At 45.9% G+C, this 18,048-nt stretch overlaps 1 protein-coding gene across 1 annotated transcript in view; it reads right to left on the bottom strand.

Moving 5' to 3' along the window:
• The window catches only part of LOC129715683 (integrin alpha-X-like), a 118,714-nt gene that overhangs the window by 88,628 nt on the left and 12,038 nt on the right, over positions 1-18,048 (bottom strand). The window contains 2 exon segments of the mRNA XM_055665542.1: positions 1,319-1,449; positions 8,819-8,933. Coding sequence (XP_055521517.1) covers positions 1,319-1,449; positions 8,819-8,933 — 246 coding nt within the window.

The raw sequence follows: 18,048 nt of genomic DNA, 5'->3' as shown, positions 1-18,048 counted from the left end.
CTGAAGTCATGTCCTCTTGTTTGAATCTTCCCTATTCTCAAAGGGAAAAGCTTGTCCACATCAACTCTGTCTATCCCTCTCATCATTTTAAAGACTTCTATCAAGTCCCCCCTTAACCTTCTGCGCTCCAAAGAATAAAGATCTAACTTGTTCAACCTTTCTCTGTAACTTAGTTGCTGAAACCCAGGCAACATTCTAGTAAATCTCCTCTGTACTCTATTTTGTTGACATCCTTCCTATAATTGGGCGATGAAAATTGTACACCATACTCCAGAATTGGTCTCACCAATGCCTTGTACATTTTTAACATTACATCCCAACTTCTATACTCAATGCTCTGATTTATAAAGGCTAGCACACCAAAAGCTTTCTTTCCCACCCTATCTACATGAGATTCCACTTTCAGGGAACTATGCACAGTTATTCCTAGATCCCTCTGTTCAACTGCATTCCTCAATTCGCTACCATTTACCATGTACATCCTATTTTGATTTGTCCTGCCAAGATGTAGCACCTCACACTTATCAGCATTAAACTCCATCTGCCATCTTTCCAACTGGCATAAATCTCTATGTAGACATTGAAAATCTACTTAATTATCCAGAACACCACCTATCTTAGTATCATCTGCATACTTACTAATCCAATTTACCACCCCATCATCCAGATCATTGATGTACATGACAAACAACAGTGGACCCAACACAGATCCCTGTGGCACCCCACTAGTCACTGGCCTCCAACCTGACAAACAACCATCCACCATTACTCTCTGGCATCTCCCATTCAGCCACTGTTGAATCCATCTTGCTACTCCACCATTAATCCCCAACCATTGAACCTTCTTAACCAACCTTCCGTGAGGAACCTTGTCAAAGGCCTTACTGAAGTCCATGTATACAACATCCACTGCTTTACCCTCATCAATTTCCTGAGTAACCTCTTCAAAAAATTCAAGAAGATTAGTCAAACATGACCTTCCAGGCACAAATCCATGTTGACTGTTCCTAATCAGACCCTGTTTATCCAGATGCTTATATATGTTATCTCTAAGTATCCTTTCCATTAATTTGCCCACCACTGAAGTCAAACTAACAGGTATATAATTGCTAGGTTTACTCTTAGAACCCTTTTAAACAATGGAACAACATGCGCGGTACGCCAATCCTCCGACACTATTCCCGTTTCTAATGACATTTGAAATATTTCTGTCATAGCCCCTGCTATTTCTACACTAACTTCCCTCAATCTCCTTGGGAATATCCTGTCAGGTCCTGGAGACTTAGCAGTGTCATCTTCACGTGTTGGATACGCTTACCTGAGTGTTCATGCTTGCAAACTTAGTCATCATAGCCTTGACAAAAACCTTCATCTCCAGAAAATCTCTGCTACGAACACTTCCAGATCCATCGATGAGGAAAGCCAGGTCAAGACTCACCTTGGGACACACTGGGGAGAGATTAGACAGGTCTGAACATTACTAATCACCCCAACACATAGAGTGTTGCTATCTCTCTCTCTAACACACACACACAAACACACGCACACAGCCACACACACACAGTGCAGGTATCTCTCTCCGAAATACCGGCAACATTGGCGTGTGCAAGGGAGAGAGAGAGACAGATAGTTAGCGAGATAGAGAGATAGATCGAGAGGATGTAGGGGAGAGAGAAGAAAAAGACAATAAACAGAGAATAAGAGGGTGGGTTTCTTAAATGTGTATATTTTAATGCTAGGAGCATTGTATGAAAGGTGGATGAACTTTCATGAAAACTGGATGGGCTAGGACATGACTTCAGAATTAAGGGACAGAAGTTTAGGGATAATATGAGGGGGAACTTCTTTACGCAGAGAGTGGTAGCGGTGTGGAATGAGCTCCCAGTGGAAGTGGTGGAGGCAGGTTCATTGGTATCATTTAAAAATAAATTGGATAGGCATATGGATGAGAAGGGAATGGAGGGTTATGGTACGAGTGCAGGCAGGTGGGACTAAGGGAAGAAAATTTGTTCGGCATGGACTTGTAGGGCCGAGATGGCCTGTTTCCGTGCTGTAATTGTTATATGGTTATATGTTATATGGTTAACTTAGAGCCTGGATTGACACCTGGAAGTATGATGTTGTGGCGATCAGTGAAACGTGGTTGCAGGAGGGCTGTGATTGGAAACTAAATATTCCAGGAGATCGTTGCTTCAGGTGTGATAGAATTGGAGGGGCAAGAGGAGGAGGTGTTGCATTGCTTATCAGGGAAGATATTACAGCAGTGCTTTAGCAGGATAGATTAGAGGGCTCGTCTAGGGAGGCTATTTGGGTGGAACTGGGAAATGGGAAATGGGAAAGGGGTATCAACAATTATAGGGGTGTATTATAGACCGCCAAATAGAAAGCGAGAATTGGAAGAGCAAATATGTAAGGAGATTGCAGATATTAGTAGTAAGCACAAGGTAGTGATTGTGGGAGATTTCAATTTTCCACACATAGACTGGGAAACACATTCTGTAAATGGGCTGGATGGTTTGGAGTTTGTAAAATGTGTGCAGGATAGTTTTTTGCAGCAATACATAGATGTACCTATTAGAGAAGGGGCAGTGCTGGACCTCCTGTTAGGAAATGAGACGGGTCAGGTGGCAGAGGTATGCGTTGGGGAGCACTTCGGGTCCAGTGATCACAATACCAATAGTTTCAATATAATTATGGAGAAGGTCAGAACTGGACCTAGGGTTGAGATTTTTGATTGGAGAAAGGCTAACTTTGAGGAGACGCGAAAGGATTTAAAAGGAGTAAATTGGGACATTTTGTTTTATGGGAAAGATGTGGAAGAGAAATGGAGTACATTTAATGGTGACATTTTAAGAGTACAGAATCTTTATGTCCCTGTTCGGTTGAAAGGAAATTGTAAAAATAGGAAGGAGCCCTGGTTTTCAAGGGAAATTGGACAGTTGGTTCGGGAAAAAAAAAGGGAGATCTACAATAACTATAGGCAGCATGGAGTAAATGAGGTGCTTGAGGAGTATAAAGAATGTAAAAAGAATCTCAAGAAAGAAATTAGAAAAGCTAAAAGAAGATATGAGGTTGCTTTGGCAAGTAAGGTGAAAGTAAATCCAAAGGGTTTCTACAGCTATATTAATAGCAAAAGGATAACAAGGGATAAAATTGGTCCATTAGAGAATCAGAGTGGACAGCTATCTGCAGTGCCAAAAGAGATGGGGGGGATATTGAACAATTTATTTTCTTCGGTATTCACCAAGGAGAAGGATATTGAATTATGTGAGGTAAGGGAAACAAGTAGAGTAGCTATGGAAACTATGAGATTCAAAGAAGAGGAAGTACTGACACTTTTGTGAAATATAAAAGTGGATAAGTCTCCAGGTCCGGACAGGATATTCCCTAGGACATTGAGGGAAGTTAGTGTAGAAATAGCAGGGGCTATGACAGAAATATTTCAAATGGCATTAGAAACGGGAATAGTGCCGGAGGATTGGCGTACTGCGCATGTTGTTCCATTGTTTAGAAATGGGTCTAAGAGTAAACCTAGCAATTATAGACCTGTTAGTTTGACGTCCGTGGTGGGAAAATTACTGTAAAGGATACTTAGAGATAATATATGTAAGCATCTGGATAAACAGTGTCTGATTAGGAACAGTCAACATGGATTTGTGCCTGGAAGGTCATGTTTGATTCATCTTCTTGAATTTTCTGAAGAGGTTACTCGGGAAACTGATGAGGGTAAAGCAGTGGATGTTGTATATATGGACTTCAGTAAGGCCTTTGACAAGGTTCCTCACGGAAGGTTGGTTAAGAAGGTTCAATGGTTGGGTATTAATGGTGGAGTAGCAAGATGGATTCAACAGTGGCTGAATGGGAGATGCCAAAGAGTAATGGTGGATGGTTGTTTGTCAGGTTGGAGGCCGGTGACTAGTGAGGTGCCACAGGGATCTGTGTTGGGTCCATTGTTGTTGGTCATGTACATCAATGATCTGGATGATGGGGTGGTAAATTGGATTAGTAAGTATGCAGATGATACTAAGATAGGTGGGGTTGTGGATAATGAAGTCGATTTTCAAAGTCTACAGAGAGATTTATGCCAGTTGGAAGGGTGGGCCGAAAGATGGCAGATGGAGTTTAATGCTGATAAGTATGAGGTGCTACATCTTGGCAGGACTAATCAAAATAGGACGTACATGGTAAATGGTAGGGAATTGAAGAATTCAGGTGAACAGAGGGATCTGGGAATAACTGTGCACAGTTCCCTGAAAGTGGAATCTCATGTAGATAGTGTGGTAAAGAAAGCTTTTGGTGTGCTTGCCTTTATAAATCAGTGCATTGAGTATAGAAGCTGGGATGTAATGTTAAAATTGTACAAGGCATTGGTGAGACCAAATCTGGAGTATGGTGTACAATTTTGGTCGCCCAATTATAGGAAGGATGTCAACAAAATAGAGAGAGTACAGAGGAGATTTACTAGAATGTTGCCTAGGTTTCAGCAACTAAGTTACAGAGAAAGGTTGAACAAGGGCGAAGGTGAACATCCAGAAGTGGCAGTGCGTGTCGGCACAAACGATGTCGGAAAGAAGGGGATGAATATTCTGCAGCGTGACTTTAGAGAGCTCGGAAAAATGTTGAAAAGCAGGACCTCCAGGGTTGTTATCTCTGGTTTGCTTCCAGTTCCCCGTGCTGGCGAGAGCAGGAACAGGGAGATACGGGACCTGAACGTGTGGCTGAGGAACTGGTGCACGGGGCAGGGATTTAGATTCTTAGATCACTGGGATCTGTTTTGGGGTAAGGGGGAACTGTACAAAAGGGACGGATTGCATCTTAACAGGTGTGGGACCAGCATTCTGGCAGGCAGGTTTGCCACTGCTACACGGGTGGTTTTAAACTGAATAAGGGGGGTGGGGTGTCGAATGGGATAGTAGAGGATGGAGTTAAAGGGAAAGGGTTTCTTAAATGTGTGAGCGTAGAGACAGAGGGGTGTAAAATGAGAATAGAAGCAATAGGTAGCAAGGTGAAAAGTAAAAGTGGCAGGCTGGCAAAACCAGGGCAAAAATCAAAAAGGGCCACTTTTCAACATAATTGTATAAGGGGTAAGAGTGTTGTAAAAACAAGCCTGAAGGTTTTATGTCTCAATGCAAGGAGCATTCGTAATAAGGTGGATGAGTTGAATGTGCAGATAGCTATTAATGACTGTGATATAGTTGGGATCACAGAGACATGGCTCAAGGGTGACCAAGGGTGGGAGCTGAACATCCAGGGATATTCAATATTCAGGAGGGATAGAGAGAAAGGAAAAGGAGGTGGGGTAGCGTTGCTGATTAGAGAGGAGATTAACGCAATGGAAAGGAAGGACATTAGTTTGGAGGATGTAGAATCGGTATGGGTAGAGCTGCGAAACACTTAGGGGCAGAAAACGCTGGTGGGTGTTGTGTACAGGCCACCTAACAGTAGTAGTGAAGTTGGAGATGGTACCAAACAGGAAATTAGAAATGCGTGCGACAAAGGCAAAACAGTTATAATGGGTGACTTCAATCTACATATAGATTGGGTGAATCAAATTGGCAGGGGTGCTGAGGAAGAGGATTTCTTGGAATCTATGCGGGATAGCTATCTAAATCAACATGTAGAGGAACCAACGAGAGAGCAGGCTATTTTAGACTGGATATTGAGTAATTAGGAAGGGTTAGTTAGCAATCTTGTTGTACGTGCCCCCCTTGGGCAAGAGTGACCATAATATGGTTGAGTTCTTCATTAGGATGGAGAGTGACATTGTTAATTCAGAAACAATGGTTCTGAACTTAAAGAAAGGTAACTTTGAGGGTATGAGACATGAATTGGCCAAGATTGACTGGCAATTAATTCTAAAAGGGTTGACGGTGGATATGCAATGGAAGACATTTAAAGACTGCATGGATGAACTACAAAAATTGTTCATTCCAGTTTGGCAAAAGAATAAATCAGGGAAGGTGGTACATCCGTGGATAACAAGGGAAATCAGGGATAGTATCAAAGTGAAGGATGATGCGTACAAATTAGCCAGAAAAAGCAGCATACCGGAGGACTGGGAGAAATTCAGAGACCACCAGAGGAGGACAAAGGGCTTAATTAGGAAAGGAAAAATAGATTATGAAAGAAAACTGGCAGGGAACATAAAAACTGACTGCAAAGGTTTTTATAGATATGTGAAAAGAAAGAGATTAGTTAAAACAAATGTAGGTCCCTTGCAGTCAGAAACAGGTGAGTTGATCACGGGGAACAAGGATATGGCAGACCAATTGAATACCTACTTTGGTTCCATCTTCACCAAGGAAGACATAAATAATTTGCCGGAAATAGAAGGGGACCGCGGGTCAAAGGAGTTGGAGGAATTGAGTGAAATCCAGGTTAGCCGGGAAGTGGTGTTGGGTAAATTGAATGGATTAAAGGCCGATAAATCCCCAGGGCCAGATAGGCTGCATCCCAGAGTACTTAGGGAAGTAGCTCCAGAAATAGTGGATGCATTATTAATAATCTTTCAAAACTGGCTGGCAAACAGGAAGCAAAGAGTAGGAGTAAACGGGTCCTTTTCACAATGGCAGGCAGTGACTAGTGGGGTACCGCAAGGCTCAGTGCTGGGACCCCAGCTATTTACAATATATATTAATGATCTGGATGAGGGAATTGAAGGCAATATCTCCAAGTTTGCGGATGACACTAAGCTGGGGGGCAGTGTTAGCTGTGAGGAGGATGCTAGGAGACTGCAAGGTGACTTGGATAGGCTGGGGGAGTGGGCAAATGTTTGGCAGATGCAGTATAATGTGGATAAATGTGAGGTTCTCCATTTTGGTGGCAAAAACAGGAAAGCAGACTATTATCTAAATGGTGGCCGACTAGGGAAAGGGGAGATGCAGCGAGACCTGGGTGTCATGGTACACCAGTCATTGAAGGTAGGCATGCAGGTGCAGCAGGCAGTGAAGAAAGCGAATGGTATGTTAGCTTTCATAGCAAAAGGATTTGAGTATAGGAGCAGGGAGGTTCTACTGCAGTTGTACAGGGTCTTGGTGAGACCACACCTGGAGTATTGCGAACAGTTTTGGTCTCCAAATTTGAGGAAGGACATTATTGCCATAGAGGGAGTGCAGAGAAGGTTCACCAGACTGATTCCTGGGATGTCAGGACTGTCTTATGAAGAAAGACTGGATAGATTTGGTTTATACTCTCTAGAATTTAGGAGATTGAGAGGGGATCTTATAGAAACTTACAAAATTCTTAAGGGGTTGGACAGGCTAGATGCAGGAAGATTGCTACCGATGTTGGAGAATTCCAGGACAAGGGGTCACAGAGAGAGAGACAGAGACACAGAGACACAGAGAGACAGAGAGACAGAGAGACAGAGAGACAGAGAGACAGAGAGACAGAGAGACAGAGAGACAGAGAGACAGAGAGACAGAGAGACAGAGACAGAGAGACAGAGACAGAGAGAGAGACAGAGACAGAGACAGAGACAGAGACAGAGAGAGAGACAGAGAGAGAGAAAACAAAAATATCGGGATTTATCACGTTTGCTCGCTGCATTTCATAAAGACTAAGGCATTATTGATGTTTTGATGAAATGCAGCGAGCAAACGCGATAAAATCCCGATATTTTCGATCTTTATAACTTCCGCTGTTGTTTTCCCTTCAGCGCTCTCTTGTCTTTACCTTCGTTTTTCTTTATCTTCTGAACTCTAAAGTAGGATATCTGTGCCTCGCGGTCACCCCGACTGACACAGTTATTTACAGCTCAAAAACGGGCCGTTTTCGCGGTTTTTAACAGGTTTGAAAGTTCGCATTTTCAGCATCAATAACATGTACTGGAAGTGACGTTTGTACCCCAGTTGGATTTAGCGGTCACGTGGGTGAGGATCAATGATCCAGTGACCTTTCGTGAAATCACCCTATATAACAATGTTTTTTTATCATGCCAATAAAGTTATAAAATTGAAAACATTGAATTGCGAGAGAGAGAGGGGGGGAGAGAGAGAGTGAGAGAGATGGAGATGCACTGACAGAGAAAGAGAGAGAAAGAGAGAGAGAGAGAGAGAGAGAGGAGAGAGAGAGAGAGAGAGAGAGAGAGAGAGAGAGAGAGAGAGAGAGAGAGAGAGAGAGAGAGAGAGAGAGAGAGAGAGAGAGAGAGGAGGGGGGGAGAAGAGAGGGGGGAGAGAGAGAGGAAAGAGTGGGGGAATGGGAGAGAGAATGGGAGAGTGATAAGGGGCGGGGGAGAGAGGGGGGGGGGAGGGGGGGGGAGAGGGGGGGGGGGGGGGGGGGGGAGAGGGGGGAGAGGGGGGGGAGAGGGGGAGGAGGAGAGGGGGGGGGGGGGAGAGAGGGGGGAAAGGGGGGAGAGGGGGAGAGAGAGGGGGGAGAGAGGGGGGAGGGGGGAGAGGGAGGAGAGAGAGTGGGAGAGAGAAGGGGGGAGCGATAAGGGGAGGAGAGAGAGAGGAGAGTGAGAGGGAGGGGGGGAGGAGAGGGGGAGAGGGGGGAGAGAGGGGAGAGGGGGGGGAGGGGGGAGGGGGGAGAGGGGGGAGGAGAGGGGGGAGGGAGGGGAGAGAGGGAGGGAAAGAGTGGGGGAGGAAGAGAGAGAGAGGGCGCGGGGATCTGGGGAGAGTGATAAGGGGAGGGGGAGAGAGGGGGAGGGTGTGGGTGAGGACAAGGGGTAAGGAGAGATAATGGAGGAGGGAGAGGGGCAGAGGGAGAGGGGGGGTGGAGGTTGAGTGGGATATGGAGACCGGAAGAACCCGTCTCCAACCGTGGTGATAGCAGGAGCAAGAGGACCATTAGTGAATGGCCCTGGGGAACGCCGACTTACCTGGGAGATTTTTCGGGACTCTCGCAAAATGATTCAGTGTTCGATCGATGTCGTAACAGAACCCGTTGATATAAGTGTTGGTGAAGCATTCGTAGCTGAACCTTGGTATACAAACCTGGCAGAGAGAGGGAGGGGGAGAGGGAGGGAGAGGGAGAGGGGGAGACAGGGGAGAGGGGGAGAGGGGGAGAGGGGGAGAGGGGGAGAGAGGGGAGAGAGGGAGAGGGGGAGAGGGGGAGAGAGGGAGAGAGAGGAGAGAGGGGGAGAGGGGGGGAGGGGAGGGGGAGAGAGAGAGGAGGGGAGAGAGGGAGGGGGAGAGAGAGAGAGGAGAGAGAGAGGGAGAGGAGAGAGAGAGGGGAGAGAGAGAGGGGAGAGAGAGGGGGAGAGAGGGAGAGAGAGAGAGAGGGGGAGAGAGAGGGGGAGAGAGAGGGGGGAGAGAGAGGGAGAGAGGAGGAGAGAGAGAGAGGGAGAGAGAGGGGGAGAGAGAGAGGGGGAGAGAGAGAGAGGGGGGAGAGAGAGAGAGGAGAGAGAGAGGGGGGAGAGAGAGAGGGAGAGAGAGAGAGGGAGAGAGAGAGAGAGGGGGAGAGAGAGAGGGGAGAGATAGAGAGAGAAGAGAGAGGGAGAGAGGCAGGGAGAGAGAGGGGGAGAATAAAGTGAGAGGGGGAGAGAGAGGGGGGAGAGGGGGAGAGAGAGGGGGAGAGAGAGAGGAGGAGAGAGGGAAGGAGAGAGAGGGGAGAGAGAGAGGGGGGGAGAAGGAGAAAAAGAGAGAGAAAGGGAGAGGGGGAGAGAGAGGGGGAGAAAGGGAGAGAAAGGGAGAGGGGAGAAAGGGAGAGGGGAGAAAGGGAGAAAGGGAGAGGGAGAGAGAGGAGAGAGAGAGAGGGAGATAGAGAGAGAGAAAGAGAGAGGGAGAGAGCGTGAGGGAGAGAGGGGAGAGGGAGAGAGGAGGAGAGACGAGCGAGGGAGAGGGAGATGGAGAGTGGGAGGGTGGAGGAGAGAGAGAGGGTGAGAAATTTCAATAAGCCCTTGCTCAAGGAGTGTGTGTGTTAGTGTGTGTGTGAGAGTGTGTGTGTGTATGAGTGTGAATGTGTGTGTGTGCGCGTGTGTGTGTGTATGTGAGTAGATGAGTGTGTGAGTGTGTGTGTGAGTGAATGATGGACAGTGCGGGGGCGTTTGCTGTGAGGGTGGGTCTGACCCGCGGGAGTAGTGACATTTTCCCTGACTTCCTCCATTCTTTATTTTCAGTAATTAATTTATGTTTACAAGATCTTGTTTCTATTTATGTTCTCTTTCCTTCACATTCACTTTACGGGGTCTCACACACACACACAGTGAGGCACCCTCCACCCCATTTTTAACATTTCTCTTTCTCTCTGTGTCTCTGCCTCCGTCTCTCTCTCCGTCTGTCTCTCTCTGTGTCTCTGACCGTCTCTGCCTCGTCTCTGTCTCTGCCCCGTCCCCGTCTCCATCTCCATCCCCGTCCCCGTCCCCGTCCCCATCTCCATCCCCGTCCCCATCTCCATCCCCCCCGTCCCCATCCCCGTCCCCATCTCCATCCCCGTCCCCGTCCCCATCGCCATCCCCGTCCCCGTCCCCATCTCATCCCCGTCCCCGTCCCCATCCCCGTCCCCACTCTCCGTCCCCATCTCCGTCCCCATCTCCATCCCGAGTCCCCATCTCCGTCCCATCCCCGTCCCCATCCCCGTCCCCATCCCCGTCCCCATCCCCGTCCCCATCTCCGTCCCCATCTCCGTCCCCATCTCCATCCCCGTCCCCATCTCCGTCCCCATCCCGTCCCCATCCCGTCCCATCTCCATCCCCGTCCCATCTCAGTTCCCATCTCCGTCCCGTCCCCATCCCGTCCGAGTCTCCGTCCCCATCTCCATCCCCGTCCCCATACATCCCCGTCTCCGTCCCCATCTCCATCCCCGTCCCCATCTCCATCCCCGTCCCATCCCCGTCTCCGTCCCCATCCCGTCCCCATCCCCGTCCCCATCTCCATCCCCATCTCATCCCCGTCCCCATCTCCATCTCCATCCCCGTCCCCATCTCCATCTCCATCCCCGTCCCCATCCCCGTCCCCATCTCATCCCCGTCCCCATCCCGTCTCCGTCCCCATCTCCATCCCCCGTCCCCATCTCCATCTCCATCCCCGTCCCCATCCCCGTCCCCATCTCCATCTCCATCCCCGTCCCCATCCCCGTCTCCGTCCCATCTCCATCCCACGTCCCCGTCCCCGTCCCGTCTCCGTCCCCATCTCCATCCCCGTCCCCGTCTCCGTCTCTGCCCCCCACGTCTCCATCTCTGCCCCGTCCCAGTCCCCATCCCCGTCCCCGTCCCCGTCCCCGTCCATCCCCGTCCCCATCTCCGTCTCTGCCCCGTCCCCCGTCCCGTCCCCGTCCCCGTCCCCGTCCCCATCCCCGTCCCCATCCCCTTCCCAGTCCCCGTCCCCTTCCCCGTCTCCGTCCCCATCTCCGTCCCCATCTCCGTCTCCGTCCCGTCTCCGTCCCCGTCTCCGTCTCCGTCCCCGTCTCCGTCTCTGTCTCTGCCCCGTCTCCGTCCCCGTCTCCGTCCCCCGTCCCGTCCCCGTCTCCGTCCCCGTCTCCATCTGTCTCTGTCTCTGCCCCCGTCTCCGTCCCCGTCTCCGTCCCCGTCTCCGTCCCTGTCTCCGTCCCCGTCTCCGTCCCCGTCCCCGTCCCCGTCCCCGTCTCCGTCCCCGTCCCCGTCCCCGTCCCCGTCTCCGTCCCCGTCTCCGTCCCCGTCCCCGTCCCCGTCTCCGTCTCCGTCCTCGTCTCCGTCCCCGTCTCCGTCCCCGTCCCCGTCCCCCCAGAGTCTGGTACACAAAGTGAAGCTGCTGTGACCACCATGATCCACGATCCTGAAGCCTCCATTGCGCACATCTTGCACTTGTTTCCCCTACTCCGGGTCCAATGACATGATCTATTCCCCTTACTGAACCAATGAAGTTCAAGCCTGCCTAACATCTCTCTTTAGCTCAGGCCTCTCCAGTCCTGGCAACATCTTTACAAATCTTCCCTACATTCTTTCCGGCTTCACGACATCTTTGCTGCCGATCAACAATACTGGAAATGCAGCCTCACCAACGTACCCCTCAGGCTCCTATTAAATCTTTCTCCCCTCACCTTAAAGCTATGTCCTCTGGTTCTCGATTTTTTAAATGTTCTTGAGAGACTAAATGCTCAGATTATCTTTGTTCAGGAAACTCATGTTAGGCAAGATGACAATCTACGATTCTTCAAGTTTTGGAGAGGACAGCAGTTTCATTCAAATTCACAGGCTAAGGTGAAAAGAGTCTCTATTTTTATTGACTCCTCAATTACGTTTGTTCACTATGAAACAATTTCTGATCCATATGGCAGATTTATGGCGATTACCGGTGTTATTTACAAGCAAAAAGTTGCTTTGGTGAATGTCTACACACCAAATATTAATCACCCTGAAGGTACACAAAAATGCTGGAGAAACTCGGCGGTTGCAGCAGCATCTATGGCGTGAAGGAAATAGTTTTGGGACGAAACCCTTTTTCAGACCTTCTTCTTCATTGATCACCTTGAGTTTTTTTTAAACAGTTAATTGCATCCTTTCCTAATTTAAATGAACACTTTTTAATAATGGGTGGATATTTCAATTGCTGTCTGAATCCCTTGATTGGCAGGTCTACATCTGATCATGTGCTTCCAAATAAATCAGCTAATTTTATTCTTTTTTTTAACTTGACTGGAATGTTAGAAAATTGGAGATTCTTACACCCAAATGACAAAAATGTTCTTGTTGCTTTCATGTATATCATAGTTATTCTAGGATTGATTATTTTATACTAGATTCTCGGCTAGTTCCATCGGTCACTGCATGTGAGTATGATGCAATTGCTATTTCTGATCACGCACCATTGAAACTAGCGATCAAACTACCGGATTCCAAGTTTAGTGCTAAACAATGGCGATTTAATGCTACTTTGCTTCAAGACTTAAACTTTATTCATTTTATGAAAGATCAGATTGCTTTTTACTTCTTGACAAACTCTAATGAAGAGATATCCAATGGTGTAGTCTGGGATGCTTTTAAGGCATATATTTGTGGACAAATTGCGATTACTCCGCGGGATTATAAAAACAAACTCAAAAAGAAATATGTATATTGGCTGACGAGATTACGGAAATTGATAACAAATATTCAAAAGCTCCTAGTTTAGAGCTCTATGACTAGAGTTGAAATTCAATTGAGATATGATTTGTTATTAGTATCACCGATTGAGAAGCAGCTACTCAAAACCAAATGTCAATTTTATATACATGCCGAAAAATCTGGTAAATTACTCGCTAATCAGTTGAAAGCGGTGTCAGCCAAGCGTCAGATTACTAAAGTGAGTAAATGGGATGGTACACTAACTGTAGGCCATGACAAAATTAATAAATTATTTCAGGAATTTTGTAACTCCCTATACCAATCAGATTTTCCTACTGATTCCAATATAATGCATGGGTTTTTAAAGTAACTAAACTTACCAATTTTACCATATAATGAGTCTCTGTTGTTAGATGAACCATCACGGAAGAAGAAATACAGAAAGCAATTTTTTCAATGAATTCTGGTAAAGCTCCTGGTTTAGAAAGGTTTACAGTAGAATTTTTTTAATTTGTTGTCTCCCTGGCTAGGCAAGGTATTTAAAGAAGCCTTTTTAAGGAATAGTTTAACAAAATCTTTTTATGAAGCTTCTATTTCTTTAATTCTTAAAAAAGATAAAGACCCTACTGAAGTGACATCATATAGACCTATATCAATGTTAAATGTAGATTCCAAAATTCTTTCCAAAATATTAGCTATGAGATTGGAAAATATTTTACCGCATATTATCTCTGAAGATCAGACAGTTTTATTAAAAATCGTTACTCATACTTTAATGTTAGGAGATTAATGAATATTGTATATACCTTGTAGGGGGGGGGGTGGAGAGGAGAGGGGGGGGGGGGGGGGGGGGGGGGGGGGGGGGGGAGAGAGAGAGTGCCTTTTTACTTCAACCCAAAACAACTATTTGCAGGCAGTGCTTTTTTACCTCTAACCATATTTTCATTTTCAAACCAAATTAAGGGTACTCACAGTGCTGTAGACATTTGTCAGTGTCATTCAAAGCTTTGATTGAGGCACACCACTTGCAGAGACTGATTGAGGCACACCACTTCCTGGTTTTATAGTCACTCCCCCTCCCTCCAGCAGGGGCAGCAGAGAGAATGGGGAATGTTGTAAAAATGTTAATATCTGTCAATTTTCATCGACGGGAAAAATCCTTGGCACATACATGGCGGAGGGGGGCTCTGAGCGAGGTGGCCAAAAATGACGGCCGTAGGTGGCGGCGTTCTCTCGGAAACCGCAGCACAGAAAGCAGAGTTTTAGTAATGTAGATACCGAGAAGGCGTTTGGTAGAGTAGCATGGGAATACTTATTCAATACACTTAAACATTAGCTGATATATCTTATACCTCAGGCTTCTAATAATCAGTGATCCCATTTTTTCAGGCTCTTTCGAGGTACTAGACAGGGCTGTCTTTTAAGTCCTTTACTATTTGATATTGCTTTGGAACCTTTAGCCACCGCTATTAGGGAATCCTCTAATATTTTTGGTATTGTCCGTGGTAATAAGACACATAAGTTATCTCTTTATGCAGATGATCTGTTGTTATTTATTTCTAACCCTGAGAAATCTATTCCGGCAATAGTAGCATTATTTAATCAATTTAGTAGTTTTTCTGGTTATAAAACATAGAAACATAGAAAATAGGTGCAGGGGTAGGCCATTCGGCCCTTCGAGCCTGCACCACCATTCAATATGATCATGGCTGATCCTCCAACTCAGTAACCTGTACCTGCCTTCTCTCCATACCCCCTGATCCCTTTAGCTACAAGGGCCACATCTAACTCCCTTTTAAATATAGCCAATGAACTGGCCTCAGCTACCTTCTGTGGCAGAGAATTCCACAGATTCACCACTCTCTGTGTGAAAAATGTTTTTCTCATCTCGGTCCTAAAAGATTTCCCCCTTATCCTTAAACTGTGACCGCTTGTTCTGAACTCCCCCAACATCGGGAACAATCTTCCTGCATCTAGCCTGACCAACCCCTTAAGAATTTTGCAAGTTTCTATAAGATCCCCCCTCAATCTTCTAAATTCTAGCTAGAACAAGCCGAGTCTATCCAGTCTTTCTTCATATGAAAGTCCTGACATCCCAGGAATCAGTCTGGCGAACCTTCTCAGTACTCCCTCTATGGCAAGAATGTCTTTCCTCAGATTAGGAGACCTAAACCTTAGTAAGAGTGAGCTTTTTCCATTAAATAATCTTGTTTCGAATTATGGACAGTTTCCACTTAGATTGACTACCGAAAGTTTTACTTATTTAGGTAATAAGATCACCAAGAACACTAGGATTTATTTAAAGCTAATTTTATGCCTTTAAATGACCATATTAAACATCAGTTTACTAAATGGTCACCAATGTCCTTATCCTTAATTGGCTGAAACAATGCTACTAAAATGTTCATTTTACCTACATTTCTGTATTTATTTTGGACGATACTAATTTTTATTGCCAAATCTTTTTTTGATATTATAGATTCCAAAATTTCTTCATATATATGGCAGAATAAAAATTCCAGACCAAGTAAAATATATTTACAGAAATCAAAAAAAGATGGTGGTTTGACACTGCCGAACCTTAGACTTTACAACTGGGCAGTCAATGTTCGTTATTTAACATTTTGGTCAAAAGATTTAGAAGATACACAATGCCCAGGATGGTTAAACCCTTGAACGTGATTCCTCACAAGGGCTATCATTGGCTTCTATTCTAGGGGCTTCGTTACCTTTCACAATTACGAGTTTGAATAAATATACGACTAACCCAATAATAAGACATACGTTTCGAATATGGTTTCAATTTCGTAATTGTTTTGGACTAAATGATTTTATCTTATCGAGTCCTATCTTGTCCAATTTTCTCTTCCAACCATCTAGTACTGATCAAGTCTTTTTGTTATGGAAGAGGAAGGGATTAGTAGCTTTTCGTAATTTGTTTTTGGATGGTTGTTTTATGTCTTTCGAACAACTCTCCAATAAATATAATATACCTAACTCACACTTTTATAGATATTTACAAATTAGACGTTTTTTGAAGGCTACGCTACCCCTTTTTCCGCTACCACATCAAACCGAAATGTTAGATTTAGATTTGAACCCGTATCAGAAAGGATTAATGACTATTTATGAGTTGATTTTGAAATTACAAATAGATATATTTGACAAAATTAAGAATGACTGGGAAAGAGAACTCCAAATTTCTCCATCTATAGAGAAATGGGAGAGCATTCTTCAATGTGTGCAAGACTCGCTCTGATACAATTCAAGGTGGTTCACAGAGCTCATATGTCAAAAGATAAGTTAGCTCGTTTTTATGGTCATATAAATCCTACCTGTGACAGATGTAACTCTGCAGTGGCCTCACTGACCCATATGTTTTGGGTCCTGCCCTTCTTTGGAAAAATATTGGAAATAAATCTTTGATACTATTTCTGTAGTCTTAGGCATAGATTTACAACCTCACCCTATTACTGCAATTTTTGGACTACCAATGTTAGGTTTTATTCATTTGTCCCGCTCCGCCCATCGGTTGATTGCTTTTACCACATTAATCGCCAGAACATATTTTTCACCCAGAGAGTTGTGGCTTTATGGAATTCCCTGCCACAGAAGGCAGTGGAGGCCAAGTCACTGGATGGATTTAAGAGAGAGTTAGATAGAGCTCTCGGGGCTAGTGGAGTCAAGGGATATGGGGAGAAGGCAGGCACGGGTTATTGATAGGGGACGATCAGCCATGATCACAATGAATGGCAGTGCTGGCTCGAAGGGCCGAATGATCTCCTCCTGCACCTATTTTCTATGTTTCTATGTTTCTATGCATGAAAAACATACCCCTCAGGCTCCTATTAAATCTTTCTCCTCTCACCTTAAAGCTATATCCTCTGGTTCTCGATTGCCTTGCTCTGGGCAAGACACTGTATGTCTACCCAATCTATTCCTCTCATGATTTTGTACACCTCTATAAGATCACCTTTCATCCTCCTGCACTCCAAGGAATAGAGTCCCAGCCTGCTCAACCTCTTCCAATAACTCAGGCGCTCGAGTCCGTCTCTGTAAATCTTCTCTGTACCCCCTCCAGCTTGATAACATCTTTCCTGTATCATGGTGCCCAGAACTGAACACAATGGGACCTCACCAACATCTTATACAACTGCAACATGACCTCCCAACTTCTATACTTAATACTCTGACTGATGAAGGCCAAAGTGCCAAGACTCTTTTTGATCACACTATCTACCTGTGACTCCACCTTCTAGGAACCTGTACTCCTAGATCCCACTGCTCCACATCATTACCCAGAGGCCTACCCTTCACTGTGTAGGTCCTGCCCATGTTATTGCTCCCAAAATGCAACACCTCACATTTCTCTGTATTAAAGTCCACCAACCATTCCTCCGCCCACCTGGCCAACTGAGCAAGAGATTCTGCTGATATTTTTCACAAACATATTCACGATCTGCAAAACCACCCACTTTTGTGCCATCTGCAAACTTGCTAATCTTGCCCTGTACGTTCTCATCCAAATCATTGATGTAGATGACAAACAGTAACGGACCCAGCACTGAACCCTGAGGCACACCACTAGTCACAGGCCTCCAGTCCGAGAAGCAACCTTCCACCATCACCCTCTGCTTCCTTCCATGGAGCCAATTTTCTATCCATTCAGCTATCTCTCCATAGATCCCATGCGATCTAACCTTGCAGAGCAGCCTACCATGCGGAACCTTGTCGAACGCCTTACTGTAAGTCCATGTACACAACATCTACAGCTCTGCCCTCATCGACCTTTTTGGCCAAATCTTCAAAAAACTCAATTAGACTCGTGAGACATGGCCTCCCACGTACAAATCTATGCTGACTTTCCCTAACCAGCCCTTTTTCATCTAAGTGTACCTGCACTCCGTTACCTCTGGTCTACCTACCTGTGATGCCACTTTCAGGGAACTATGTGCCTGTCCTCCTAGTTCTCTCTCTGGTCTACAACACTCCCCAGGAAATTCACTGTGAAGGTCCTGCCTTGATTAGACACCCCAAACAGCAACACATCACACTTACTGCATCAGCTTTTCCTCTGCCCTGTTGCCAAA

This window comes from Leucoraja erinacea, unplaced genomic scaffold (genome assembly GCF_028641065.1).
Source record: "Leucoraja erinacea ecotype New England unplaced genomic scaffold, Leri_hhj_1 Leri_131S, whole genome shotgun sequence".
NCBI lineage: Eukaryota > Metazoa > Chordata > Chondrichthyes > Rajiformes > Rajidae > Leucoraja > Leucoraja erinaceus.
This window is presented reverse-complemented; position numbering and strand designations above follow the sequence as displayed.